This window comes from Rattus rattus, chromosome 6 (assembly GCF_011064425.1).
Source record: "Rattus rattus isolate New Zealand chromosome 6, Rrattus_CSIRO_v1, whole genome shotgun sequence".
NCBI classification, from domain to species: Eukaryota; Metazoa; Chordata; class Mammalia; order Rodentia; family Muridae; genus Rattus; species Rattus rattus.
The window spans coordinates 157454684-157468504 of record NC_046159.1 but is presented as its reverse complement, the minus strand read 5'-3'; the positions used below and the strand labels follow the sequence as shown (position 1 = coordinate 157468504).

At 51.6% G+C, this 13821-nt stretch overlaps 1 protein-coding gene across 1 annotated transcript; it reads right to left on the bottom strand.

Moving 5' to 3' along the window:
- Positions 1-4299: 4299 nt before the first annotated feature.
- Positions 4300-9337, bottom strand: Mnx1 (motor neuron and pancreas homeobox 1). Its single transcript, XM_032907188.1, is given in 5 exon segments — positions 4300-5082; positions 5621-5781; positions 8361-8621; positions 8624-8668; positions 8671-9337. Coding segments are annotated over 5 exon segments (1206 nt in total). The 5' UTR covers positions 9050-9337; the 3' UTR covers positions 4300-4722.
- Between the last annotated feature and the right edge of the window lie 4484 nt (positions 9338-13821).

The following is a 13821-nucleotide window of genomic DNA, read 5'->3' as shown; positions in this document are numbered from 1 at the left end:
TTNTTTGTTNNTNNGNTTGTTTTTTAAATGGGATCTTGCAATGCAGCCCACACTGACCCCTGGCAATCTTCCTGCCTGAACCTTCAGAATGGTGTGATTACAGACTTCTGACACCAGCCTCATCATTTAGATAAAGTTCGCCTATGTAGACCAGATTGCCTAAGGTCGGTCATCCTCTGCAGTGCTGGGATGACAGGCACACGCCCCCATCTTCCTCAGCACCACTTCGAAGTGTACAGTGCAAGAATGTTAACCAAGCGCTTCTTGTAGGTAATAGATCTCCAGGACTTTTTATTCTCCGCACTGAAGCTCTGTCCCTGGATTAGAGGTTCTCAACTTCCCTAACTTGCGATCCTTTAAAATAGTTCCTCATGTTGTGGTGGTCCCCCAGCCATAAAATTATTTTTGTTGCTACTTTATAACTGTAATTTTGCTACTGTTGTGAATTTTTATAGGCAGGATATCTGATATGCAATCCCTGTGGATTGAGACCCATAGGTTGAGAACCACTGCCCTAGATCTTCTTTTATCCCTTGGCAACCACCAGAGGATTTTCTAAGTCTGAGAGGCCTAAAATGATGCCATTGGAGTTAAGAGCACTTTCTGCTCTAACAGAGTTTGGTGCCCACACCCACCTAAAACCTCACCTAACTGCTTGTAACTCCAGTTCCAGGGATCTACAGCTATTGCATCTACCCTCCAAGGTCACCTGCTCTTAACATGATCATACACAGAAACATATATGTATACATTTCATTAAATGGCGCTATACAAGTGAAGTCATATAGCATTTGTTTCCCTGTAGTGGTTTGTTTCCTTAGGCAGGACTTACCTGGACTGTGGCATGTGGCAGAGCCTTCCTTCTGTCCTCCACGGCACAAACATTTTGTTCATAGTTTGATCTGCAGTCGAACATCTTCGTTGCTCCAACTTCTTGCCTCTTTTGAATAAACAGCTTTTGCCTCTTTTGAATAATAATCTTGTAAAACCGTGAGTGTGTTTGTGCTGTCAGACTTCTGGCTCAAACATTCGTTTGGTTTAATTGTGTTGTGTTGTTTGGTGGCACCGGGAATTGAACCTTGGGTCTCACACACGCTAGGCAAGCACTGTGCTGCTGAGCTGTACTCCCAGCCCAGCTTCGAGTCTTTTCTTTGACTTCTGTATCGTTTTCCACAGTGACTGCACCACGTTAGACAACCATCCAGGACGCAGTGGATCAAATCCCTCCACATCCTCACCAAGAGTCTTCTGAGTTTGTGTACAGCACTCTCATCCTAAAGGTTTGACTGGTGTTTCTCTTCCTGCCCAAGTCTTCCTTTGTGAGTCTTAAGCTGTGTTTTGGTTTTTGCTGTTATTTAACTACAGTAGCTCTTCATTCTCCATGTTAACCCACTGGCTTTCAGTATTTTATGCCTTTTCTAGGTGGACCTTTCCATCTACTGTGTTTTTTGTGGCTTTGAAATTTTTCAGTGATGGACTCCCATCTGTCTATTTTTGTTTTTATTGTCTGTGCTTTATGGATCATAAAGGTATAAGCTTCCCTCTGCAAGCTGACTCTCATCTGGACACTGGACAAGGGAGGGATGATGTGAAAAGAACAGGCCCACCTTTCTGCTTACTCTGGGCTTCCAGACCCCCTATTATTAAACTGTCTCCATAATCTCTGTCTGCCTCAAGGCTCCTGTAGCTTGTTCTAGCGAATCGCTAAAGGAATCAGTATTCAGGGTCAGACTTTTAGGTTATGAGAATAGAGCTAGGAGTCCACTTCACCTTTTGGTTGTGAGTTCTATAATCAGACCCAGACTTTACAGCTCAGGACTCTACAGAAGAACGTTTAGGTAGAAGGACCTGGCTTGGCCAGTTATGGGTTGAGTCGCCTGAGGATATCTGCATATGATGCTTGGAACTCAAACTCCGACATCAGGACTCCCACTGTGTAGATCTGAATGGTTTGAATCTAGGAGCCAAAACCTGCAAAACTGTTTTCTAGCCCCCACTCCCACCCCTGATCCCCACCCTATTTGTCTGGGGTCGCAGAGGCTAGAATGTGGACGAAGGAAAGGCCCAAGGCGGCCCCTGCCGGTGGCAGAGCCAAGTCCGTGACCCGGAGTGCAGGAGTCTGGAGTGGGGGCGCGGCCCTCCGTGCGCGCCAGGAGGCCTCTGGGCAGTTCGTTAGGTTGAATGAATGTGCGCCGTGCCCGGAGTAAGCTAGGATGAGCCAATGATTATATTTAAATTTGCTATAATTGATTTGGGGAAGAGCTACTGTGACAAGAACGAATTGATCATTAAATTTATTAGCGAGATAAATTCCGCCGCGATTAAGCTGCTGGCTTGAGACACTGAGGCTAGCAGCGGACCTGCGCGCCAAACTAAAGATTTGCTACCCTGATGTACCCAAGTGGGGAGAAATGGAATGGGGGGGGTGTCCCTGTAGTTGTTTCCTCCTTCAGCGTTCGACTTGTCTTTGTTCCAGGGGGGCTTAAGCTGGGGATTACCCTGAGTTCCCAGCTAGGTTGTTACCTCTCCATTCCAGGCTCAGGTCTTCCCCTTTTCCGTTTACTCAATATTTAGGGCTCTAAGACTGGAAAGCCATTCTCAGCGGGAAAGCAACCCTGTGAAGCAAGCCTATGAAGAGATTGTTGCCGGCCGAGCCTCGCCAATGTGTTAGAAATTAAAAGAGATACACGTTTTTTAAAAGAAGAAAAAAAGGTGACCCCCTCTTCTCTGTGTGTGCCTCGCCCACTGCTCTCAGATTTTCCCGTTTTCTTTCCTCCAGTCCTTTATTTTCTCTGCCAGTTGTAAAGCCAGTGCGGATTCGCCCCAAAGCGTCTTTTGGATCCGAAAGCTGCTAGAATCCTGGTTGCTTGTTCTGCTCTCAGCAGCTGCTCTGCCTGGTTTCCAGACCCAAGCCCCGCCTAGGCCTGCTAGGACTTTAGGGAAGGGGCCGGAGGTGATAATGAGCTGCCAGGAGGATATTAATCTGGCTCAGCTCTGAGATGGAGGAGTGCCCCGCTGGCCCCGCTGTAATCACCCAGATGAAACCCCAGGCTCCTCTGAACTCTCACCGACTGGGAGGGAGGAAGGGCAGAAGCAATGGTAGGAGGCTGCACGCCTTCACCCAGGTGTGGGAGACAAAGTGACCAACAGAAGGCAGACACGGGGTGGGGGGTGGACGACCACCACTGTGAGGCGTCCCTCTTCAGCTGGTCTCAGGCAGAGGCTTGCCACTAAGATAGCCAAGGAGAAATGGGAGCGGGTCACAAGCCAGACCCAACGGACTCTTGTCCTGTGACCGGAGTCAGGACTCAGAGGCCCAGCGGGCCTAGGGCTTGTCCCCGCATGTGTGCTGCACATGGTTGGGGGCTGAATGATTAATGGCGTTCGCTGCAGAGGTTTATTAACCTAGAGCCACTGCAGCCCTGGCATGGAGCATTCTTGCGGCCCGCCGCTGTCCTCTCAGAAGATATTTGCACAGATCCATCAAAATTGTTCCTGGCTAGCACAAGGGACATAGTGCCAGTGGAGGGGGCCAGGTCAAAAGAAGATGAGCTGCACGACGCCATTAAGCGCTTTTCCCGGAAATGTGCTTGCTTAGCACCCACGATCGCTAGGACTCCAAATGCCACTAACACTTAGTCGCTAGCACCTTATTTTCTAAAACATTCGAATGCTATATCCCCATGCCAATGAAGCTGAAAGATCCAGCAAAGAAATGGGAAAGAAACGGTCCCAAATCACTCGCCTAACAGTCGTGCACAACGCAGGGTTTAGGCACCCGGCTTGCTCCGCACCTGGCCTGGATGTTTTTTTAACAACATTTCACACCACGCCCCCACCCGCTGCTCTACCTTCAGCCACAGTCGGCCTTGGGCCCCACCCCCCGGTACGGAGGTGGCCCTGACACCCATTTGCCATTCTGATTTTTACTCTTTGCTGATAATCATGAAGTAGACATCACCCGACAACCAAAACAGTCAGACCTCACAAGGTTTGCGTTTTCTGGGTTGGCGATAAGCACAGCACTTGCTTAGCTTGCACAAGGCTCTGGGTTCAGTCCCCCTCCTTCCAAAATTAAAGGTTTTCTTTTCACTCTCATCTAGTACAAAACCAGTTTATTTTACATTTCATCTCTATCCTGGGGGACGGGAAAGCTAAATAATAATTTAGCATGCATAAGTAGACGTTTCTTTCTTTATATATAAATACAATATACAAAAATACACTACCATTCTGAGATTTTGCAGCAATCTGAATGCTCATGACATAACACCCCACCCCACCCCACCCCATCCCATACATAGGCATAACACCTTTATTCAACCTGTGTTTTCAATTCTCAACAGAATGGTTGTCTCCAATGGCGGGTTCAAGTTTCTAGGTCACTTAACACTGTCATTTTTTTCCCTTTCTTTGATGAGAGAAGAGTCAGGCAGGAGCCACTCCTAGAAAGGGTAGATTCTTCTCACAAATACCTCTGGCCAACATGACCCGAAATTAAATGTAAAAGAACGAAAGTTCACATTGGAGCCCCTCTTTCAATCTCTCTTGCTGTCCTTCGAGGGCCCAAAAAGTATTCGCACTCCAGCCCACACCTGGATGCATACATAGTCTGGGAAGAGGCTGTCAGCCTGGCTGCAGGCCACTGGATGGAGTTTGAACCCCCGCAGCCCAGGTCCCAGGTCGCCATTTTGCACATTCCTGCTTCCGCCTTTGGGACAACTACTGGGGCAGAGGTTGGTGCCCGGGCCCTCCTGGCCTTGGGGGAGGCGAGTCGTCCTCAGATGAGCAATCGGATGAGGCAGCATGGGCACCGACCCCATTGCTGTAGGGGAAGTGGTCTTCTTCATCATCCTCGTCCTCATCTGGGTCACTGTCCCGCAAGTCCCGCAGGCGACGGCCGCTGGCCTTGTCGCCCGAAACCGGAGGTCCCAGCAGCTCCTCCTCCGTCTTCTCCTCAGTGCCGCCTTTGCCGGCGCCCCCGCCGCTGCCCTTCTGCTTCTCTGCCTCCTGCGCAGCCTGCTCTTTGGCCTTTTTGCTGCGTTTCCATTTCATTCGGCGGTTCTGGAACCAAATCTTCACCTGCAGGCACAATCTGGCGTGAGAAACCGGCCACCTGCATCCCCATCAATCCAGAGGGAGCGAGCACCCGGGACCCCTGCCCCTCGATCCACCCTCACCCTAGAAGGGGCTTCGCTACTTCGCTACTTCGCTAGAGGACTAAGAAGCTGACTGGGCAGCAGCTTCTCCACTCCTTTGCCTCCAAATCTGCCCTATTCAACAATGACATCATGGGTGTGGTGTCCCTAACTCCCCAACTGGCCGCGTTTTATGCTCTCGGTCTACCGAGGCGCCAAGGCAGCTGGCAAGTCATTAAACTCTCAGGTCCGTACATTTGTAGAAAAAGAACCTCCTTGAATGTGACCTGAGGGACGCCTCCAGAATACAGATTCTCAGCCTACTCCCCAACTTAACTGAATCAAACCTCCAAGCTCGTAAAGATATTGTGGGGCAACGTAGAACCTCACCCGCTGAAAATTAATACCCAACCTAAAGATAAAGAAGCTAAGGACTTAGTTCCCCAAATCAGCACCCGCCTTCCGGTTCGTCGGGCGCGCACCTGGGTCTCGGTGAGCATGAGCGAGGTAGCCACCTCAAAACGCTTGGGTCGCGACAGGTACTTGTTGAGCTTGAACTGGTGTTCCAGCTCCAACAGCTGCTGGCTGGTGAAGGCCGTGCGAGGCCTTCGGCACTTCCCCAAGAGGTTCGATTGCGCCTGGGCTGTGGACGGAAAGGGCAAGAGGCCTCTGTAAGCGTGTCCACTGCGGGGGTGGGGATGGGAGTGGGGGTGGGAGGGTGTTCCTCCGTTCGCTGCCCTTTTCCCTCTGGTGGTCCAACCTCCAGCACCCACCCAACAGACACTTCAGCATCAGTGCCTACTCCCCATGGCCCACATCTAAGACACCAAGTGGAAGCGGAGGGCTCATCTCGTTTGAGAGTCGTGATTAAAGAGGGCCTGTTGCCTGCGCGCCATGGCCACCTGAATGAACATTGGTAGGAATAGGGTTGGTCTAAAGGCTTGGGTTGCTGGGCAGCACCAGCAAACAAGAGCCCAAATCGCCCCACCTCAAGCTGGAGAAAAACCGATCCTCTTGGTTCTACCACCACCTGCTTTAAGCAGAAGAGAAAAGGAGCGTGGGGGAAGGAGAAAGGGAAGGACAGGGCTGAAGTTAGAGTCTAAATAGGCATTCATCGGGGAGTCTCCGCGTCTGTCTTGACAAGCTCACTCCTCCTAGTGCTAAGAGCAAAGGCTGAGCACTGGAAGCCTGTTGGGATGATTCTCATTACTCAAATTAAAGGCTGAGCTGTGAGTGGATCTGGCTTTCTGTGTGTTCCGGGAGATCTGTTCAGCTTTATTTACATAATTTCGCACGGTTACATCACAGAGAATTTTATGACCTCAAAATGAAACTTCCCTTGATTTCCCAGGAGTCCGAAGAGTGTTAGACAATAAAAGAAAGAAAGCAAAGGAAAGAAAGAGGCCAGCCCCTGGCTGGGATGAGCTCAGGCTCCCCTGGGATGGGTAATTTGCTTTATAGGAAGGTCCACGCCCCCTCTTTAGTTAAACAAGGCTACAAATTCCCAACTTGACAATACATTAGAACTCTAATTAAAATGCTGTCTTGGAAGGGATCATTTGGGAAATGCCATCCAATAGAAACAACCAATTAAAAAAACCAAACTAGTTTTCCCAGGTGAGAGGGAAGTCCCAGGAACAGAACACCTCTGGCCACCTTCTGCGGCATTCCTTAGGGTCCCTTTTCTAATGTAGATCTGGCCATACTGTAAGTGCAGACACCATGAGACATCATGGGCTGGGTGTGCTGGCAAAGGGGTCCCACTTGCGTGGATTTTGAGTGATCATGGGCTGCACAAAAATATCCCTTCTCTCCCAGAGACTACTTTTGTAGCCAGGAAACCCAGAGCTGGTAGAGGCCTGCTGGTGACCACTGGCCAGCTCTTCTCTGGACCACTATGCCTCTCAGGCCTGAAAAGTGCAGCCATAGTGGACATCCGTACCTACATAGCTTTCCATCTGAAACCTGGGTTCCTCAGCCAGACTCCAGTCCTGCCCAGGACTTAGTGGACAGGAATGATTTCAGAGATGTCTGAGCTGCAGCACAACTGAGGTTTATGGGAGTCTTTCCTCTTTGCTGAGATCAACAAGGCTGGCCTTCTTGGAGCCAAGCTGGGAAAAACCTGGGTGGCTGCGAGCAAACAAGCGTGCCGGCTGAGATTCTCTCACCACCACGCTACTTCTGCAGTTCTCTGTTTAGTTACAACCACCAATTCCAGCAGAGGAATCTGAATTCTGGCAAGTGTTTATTTCTGTGTTCTTTTTTGCTTTTTTCCCCTCCAGTGCCTGCATCTCCCCAGTCTAAACAAACCCACTCAGACGGAAACAATGGGGTCTCTTTGTTTGGGTGTTGGGCGGCTGACAGGAGAAAGCCATATACATCCTCTCTTCCATCCTGAATGGAAAGGCAACTTGCCCCGTCCGCGTGGGGTACAGAACAGGAGTCAGAGCCACGGAGCCTGACACAGATGCGGGTGTGCCAGGGAAGTCTGAAATGGCCCTGCAAGGTTGTCCCTTTTGAGTGACAGAGAGGATGCAGAAGGCTGGACCTTCCTTATCTTCACCTTGGACAGGAACTCCCTAAGGGCTTGGGCACCTGGAGTTCCCAGCCAGGCACTTTCGATTTACAGTCCCCGCGACCCTATATTCAAAACAGACATTGTATGGAGGGACCCCCCACCCCACCCTTACCAACACACACACACACACACACACACACACACACACACACACACACACACACACACACACACACGCAAACGCCTTGCCCTTCAGAGGAAGGCAGAGTCCATACAAGGGCCAGGGAAGAGCTACTTCTGGACCCAATGATGTGTCTATTCTTAGCCTAAAATGAACCGCTGACCAAGTCCATGTTCCGGTTTCAGCGACCCCCAAACCTGCCCCAACAGAGGCCTTCTTTGGCTAGCCTTCACGTGCACTTCCTTCTCCAGCTTGCAGGTTAATCATTAGGTTTCAGGCTCACGCCTCCAACCTCCCCTGCCCGTTAAGAGAGAAAGAGAAGGCAAGGCCTGCTCGTGGCCATCTTAATAATTCTCTGTTCCTTTCACTCTGTGCGGCCCACGGGAAGCCTCCCAGGCCCAGGAATGAGCCACCGCGGCTTCGCTGCGCTTCCACAGCTCTCTGGGAGGTGAGGGCAAAAGGAAGAGGGTGCGAGAGAAGAGGATGCGCATCAGGACTGGAACGGTGCGGCGCGGGTACTCACAGCTGAAGTCCGGCATCTTGGGCAGGATCATGCCCGCAGTAGACGCGCGCAGCCACTGGTCCAGTTGAAAGGTGCCGGCACCCAGCTTGATGGGGTCGGCAGGGTGAGCAGGGTGCGCGCCCTGCACCTGAGGATACGAGTAGGAAAGCGCCGGGTGCTGGCCAGCTAGCGCGGCCGCTGCAGCTGCTGCCGAGTAACTGTAGACCGGGTGTCCGTAGAGAGCTGCCTGTGCGGGGAGGCCCGCGCCGCCCTGTGCGCCCCGGGGTGCAGCCCCAGTGCCAGGCCGCCGGCTGCGGCGGCAGCCGCGCAGCAGCGGCGGCGGCGGCGGCACCAGGGTGCGCGTGGTGGTGTGGAGTGCCCGGCCCACCCGCCGCGCCGCCGCCTCCCCCGGCGCCTAGAAATCCAGGCTTGGGCAGCAGCGCGCAGTGTGCAGTCAGCAAGCGCGGAGGCGACGGGCTCTCAGCCCTCAGTCGATCACCGGGCGCTGCGGTGGCCTCCGAGGACGCGGGACTGCAGCTGCGGCTCGCCCCGCTACTGGTTCCCCCGCCACCGCTACCGCCGCGGCCGGGACCAGATGGTGTAGCGGCGAGGGAAGTGACCAAGGCCAGAGGCGCGCTCTGCGTGGAGGCGGCTCGCGGGGGATCCACCGCCAGCAAGGCGTCGATGCGGAAATTTTTGGATTTTTCCATCGGCTCGTTTGGAGCTGACGATCAGGGCCCAAGGGTGGGCGATGCGTTCGTGTGCGGGCTTGTAGAGACTGAGCGTGGCGGTGGCCAGCCTTGGGGCCGGTATTGTTACTGCGATTATTTGCCAATAATCAAAGTCGCAGCCGGAAACTCAGCGGAGAGCGACCATGGTCCAGGCGCCTCCTCCTTGCGGTCTTCGTGGGGACCGCGCTCCACTCACTGGTATAAACTTCCACGCGAGCGCTCCTGCGAGTTTGGGTTGGGGAGGCCGGATCTCTGCTCTCAAGCACTCAAGCGACCGCATCGAGGCCACTGGCGCCTTGATGGGGACCCGCGCCCCTCCGCACACTTGAAGCTGAGCGCAGTCTGGGATTGGCGCGCTCAGCGGGGGCCCGAGGCGGGGTGTCTGCCAGACGATTGGCCGAGGGGCGCACCTGTCACGGTCCAGTTAGCCTGCCGCCCCGCCCCTTCGCCCCCAGGTCCTAAGCAGCGGGTGGTGAACAGCGGAGGTGGCAGGAGGAGGCAGGTTGGAGAGTTTGGAGGCTGAACACAAGCTTGCTGCTTTTTTGCTGCTGAGAGGGTGGTGAGCGCCAGTAACCCTGGGTCCCAGTGAGTGTCCCCCGAGTCCCTTTGACACCTTGTTCCTCCAGAGGCCAGCGCCTTATCTTCCTCTAGCTACTCGTGCTCCCTTGCGGGAGTTGTGGAATATTCTGCACTGAGGAACTAGGTGGGTCCTCATCCCTGAAGCCCACTAGGTGCCCAAACGTGGACCCTGAGCTTTAGCACACTGAAGACTGTTCAGTTTCCCAAAAGCTCTGGCGTTCCTGAGTATTGATCCCTTCAAGGTGGTTTGCGTCCCTGTCATCAACCCTCAGCAGGTCGAACCTTCTTATCTGCCCCTCCCCCAAAAGTATCCTGAGCCGCAAATGTTTGTTTGTAGGGTTTCGGTGTGCATAAATATGGTAATAGAGTTTGACGCAAATCTTCAGAGGAGAGAGAGAGAGAGAGAGAGAGAGAGAGAGAGAGAGAGAGAGAGAGAGAGAGAGAGAGAGCAGTTTTCCAACTCTGAGAGACTCACATCGACTTGAAAGTGGTTCGCACAGGTGCCACTGAGCCGGACCTATGTTACGACCAAGGTCTATTGGAACCTTGCCTTGTGGGAGTGTTGGGAAAAGGCTTTGCGAGAATTGACCCAGGGCTGCACCCTCAGACTGAGCCAGTCCGCAGGCAAAGGGAGCCACCGTCAGGCTCTCGCCTCCTCCTGCCGGCAGTGTTCTGGAAAATCAAGAGAAGGCTTCCCACTGAGAAAGGTATTAGAGTGTGAATCCAGTCCTCACCCTGCACACACATCAAGTATTTACAGTAAAAGCGCTTCATTTTTAAAAAATGTAACGAATCAGTGAGTAGGTTGGGAGATTATGTGGTCACTAATAGGACCTTCTCCCCAGCTCCATTCTCGGGCTTCCCCAAAGGGGAAAGTAAGGGGGAGTTCCAGGTCTCTGAAGCTTGGTTTCTTAACCAGGTGAGAGGTTAACAAAAGATCGGAAATGGGCCAGGGAGGGACAGGAGATCCCTAAGACAATCCGCGTTCGGTGAATTTAAAAGTAGCAGGCAAAACTGTTTGAAGAGAGATTGCGGCGTGAGGGGATGGAGATAAATATAAGGACTATACTTTTCCCCTCCACACCGAGCGGGGAGCCCCCTTGGAGTAAAAGTTACACAGCCTTACAAAGGCCTACAGCTGGTCGGACAAAAGTACAGACACAAAGGTGTCTTAGGTCCTTAGGTACTGTCTCTTTGGAGTGATTAAAATGCAGCTCTGCCACTAAGTGGGTTAAAGGAACTCGTATGTTCCATGAGTACCTACTATGTTTCATGTACTTTCTATAAGTGTCATCCTAAATCTTTGCTAGAAGGGTTTTATCATTTATAGCTTATGGAACACAGGTTCACAGTCTGACTTCCAGGGCCACACAGGTCCAACTGTCCATAGAGCTTCTCAACTGTATTTGCCCTAGTTCTTAATACCACCTGACTCTGTGGACAAGATGCATCACATAGGAGAACTGGGATTCCCTCCCACTTCTCCTACCTTGGAAGCCCACCCCCAGGATGCAGTCTTGACCCCACTGCATTTACAAGAAGCTTGGGTTTAAGGTCCATGGGTCTTTTCCAAATGAGAGTCCCAAAGAAGAAAGAGAACCTAACCTTGGTGGTGTAAGCCCTTAATCTCAGCACTCAGGAGGCAAAGGTAGGTAGATCGCTGTGAGTTCCAGCCTGGTCTACAGAGCCAGTTCCAGGACAACAACCAAAAAAGCTACACAAAGAAACCCTGTTTTGAAACAACAACAACAAAACAAACAAACAAACAAACAAAGGAGGAGGAAGAGGAAGAAGAGGAGGAAGATGGCTGCAGATGAGATTGTCCTGGGGTGGACCTCAGTGGACCAGAATCCTCTCTAAACTACACAACCAGGGTTGTTTTGGGTGATGATACAGTGTTAGGTCTACTGAGTTTAGGCACAGATTTCCTTAGTAAGTCATCCTAATAGAGGAAGGAATTCATTGCCTGTTTATTGTGTAGGGAATGTGGTCCAAAAGCCTCTAAATCCTTTTCAAACCCTTCCACTTTGTCTGGAGTTTGAGAATCCACCAAGTCCTATCCCACTCACCAGGCCCCACCACCTGTGGGCGGAGTGAGGTTATATGGAGGGCCCCTTCAGTGAAGGGGAAACTATGCATACTGGACTTGATGGATATATTTTTTTGTCTGACAAAGTGGGGGGTTGGGCCAAACAGTGAAGTCAAAGGGTTTGAATATGATTCTGCATCTGTTGAGCATAAATTAATGCACATGTGAGGTGCCTAGTAACTTGTATCCAGAGAGGTGGGAGTTGGGAGAGAGACTGGGAGTTATCTGAAACTGGGATCTTTGTGTGTTTTACAATGTGTGAAGTGAGCATGCTGGGTCTCTTCCTGTTCTCAATGTCTATTGACCCAGCCCAGCTGGCTTTGGAGCAGCCTATGACTGAGCTGGGGGCTTACTAGGGGGTGTGAGAGATCAAAGGTCTGGTCCCAGAAGCATTCCCAATCGTGTACCTCCAGGTAGCTTCCTTCTCCAGCAGCCCCCGGAGCCAAATGAGGCTCTTAGAGAGGAAGAAATCTCCTACCCAAAAGAGGCTGGAACTTAAGGCCTGGTATACATTTAATCAGCTGGCTCCCCGTCATTTTCTCTCTGTGTCTAGCCAGAATCTCTCTTTTGGGTCTTGCATTAAGTTACTGAATATAACTTGCAATTGAGCCTCCTGTCATTATTGAGAAAAGTGTGTTGATTTATGTAAACAACCACAAGGACATAAGATGTTGGGGTGGGGGGAGCAGTGGTTCCATTGTTCAGTGCTTAAAAGTAAGTACAGCAGGCTGGAGAGATGGCTCAGTGGTTAAGAGCACTGACTGCTTTTCCAGAGGTCCTGAGTTCAATTCCCAGCATCCACATGGTGGCTCACAACCATCTGTCACGGGTTCTGATGCCCTCTTCTGTGTGTCTGAGGACAGCTACCATGTGCTCATATACATAAAAGAGAGTAAATAAGGCTCTTGCAGAGGACTCAAGTTGGGTTCCCACCACCCACTCACACTCATGACCTCCTGAAATTCCAGCTCCAGGAAATTGGACTCCCTCTTATGGCCTCCTTGGGTACCTGCATTCCCATAAATAGATACAAACATACACATAATTAAAACATAAAAACTACAACATTTACACCCGGAATTATACAAGAACTCAGGTGAAGATGTACATGTGCCCATGTTCATAGACGTCAGGCCAGCATCGCTTCTTTTACTGATCACTTACAAATGCTTCCCTTTCTGCACAGCAGGTACAATAGCCATTAACAAAAAAGACTAACAGCCTGTAGGGTGGCTGGGAGACTAGTGGAAGGCAGCATTCCCTGTGCCTCCCTCCACACACCTGCCATATGTCTGGCTATTTCCAGAACTAAAACAAGCAAGCCCTGCCCCCAGCAGCCTCATGGAGAAAGGTTCATAAAGATTGACTTCTCAGCCCTGTTGAATTTCCGTGAGAGTTAACTCATATAAACATTTTAAGGCTTCCCTTCAGGAAAATGGGGCTGGAGGATGTAGTGAGGCCAGTGAGGGCCAGGACACAAGCCCACGGTGGTGGGGTGGTGGTGGTGGTGGGGTGGTGGTGGTGGTGGTGGTGGTGGTGGTGGTATTTTCCCAGGCTGTATAAGTAGCTCAGGAGAAGGACACACAGACTCCAATGGAGAGCCTGGGGTCACAGGAAGGTGAGATCAGGAGAAGGGATAACATCTGATGAGTTCCCCCCCAACTCATCACAGCCCCTCAGAGCCCAAAAGTACCATTAACTCCTTTATCGCCACCCTTTGATCTGCACCCTCTTCTTAGACCTCCATCCCCAGGTCAGCTTCCCCCCCGGAGCTGGGGACCGAAACCAGGGCCTTGTGCTTCCTAGGCAAGCGCTCTACCACTAAGCTAAATACCCAACCCTCCAGCTAAATCCCCAACCCTCCAGGTCAGCTTTTAAAGGGTAGTTTGCAAAGGTGGCTCAGAAGGCAGAAGACCCAGTGTTCCAACCTGAGGTAAAATGCTCTTGCCAAGAAAACTACTAGCCAGCCCTTTTCTTTGCCAGGCCCTCCTCTGCCTCTCTCAGCACACTTGGATTTCCTGCCACCCCTTTTAGAAAGAATACTCCGCCCTCCCTACTGCCTGGGCACCCCCCCCCACCTGCC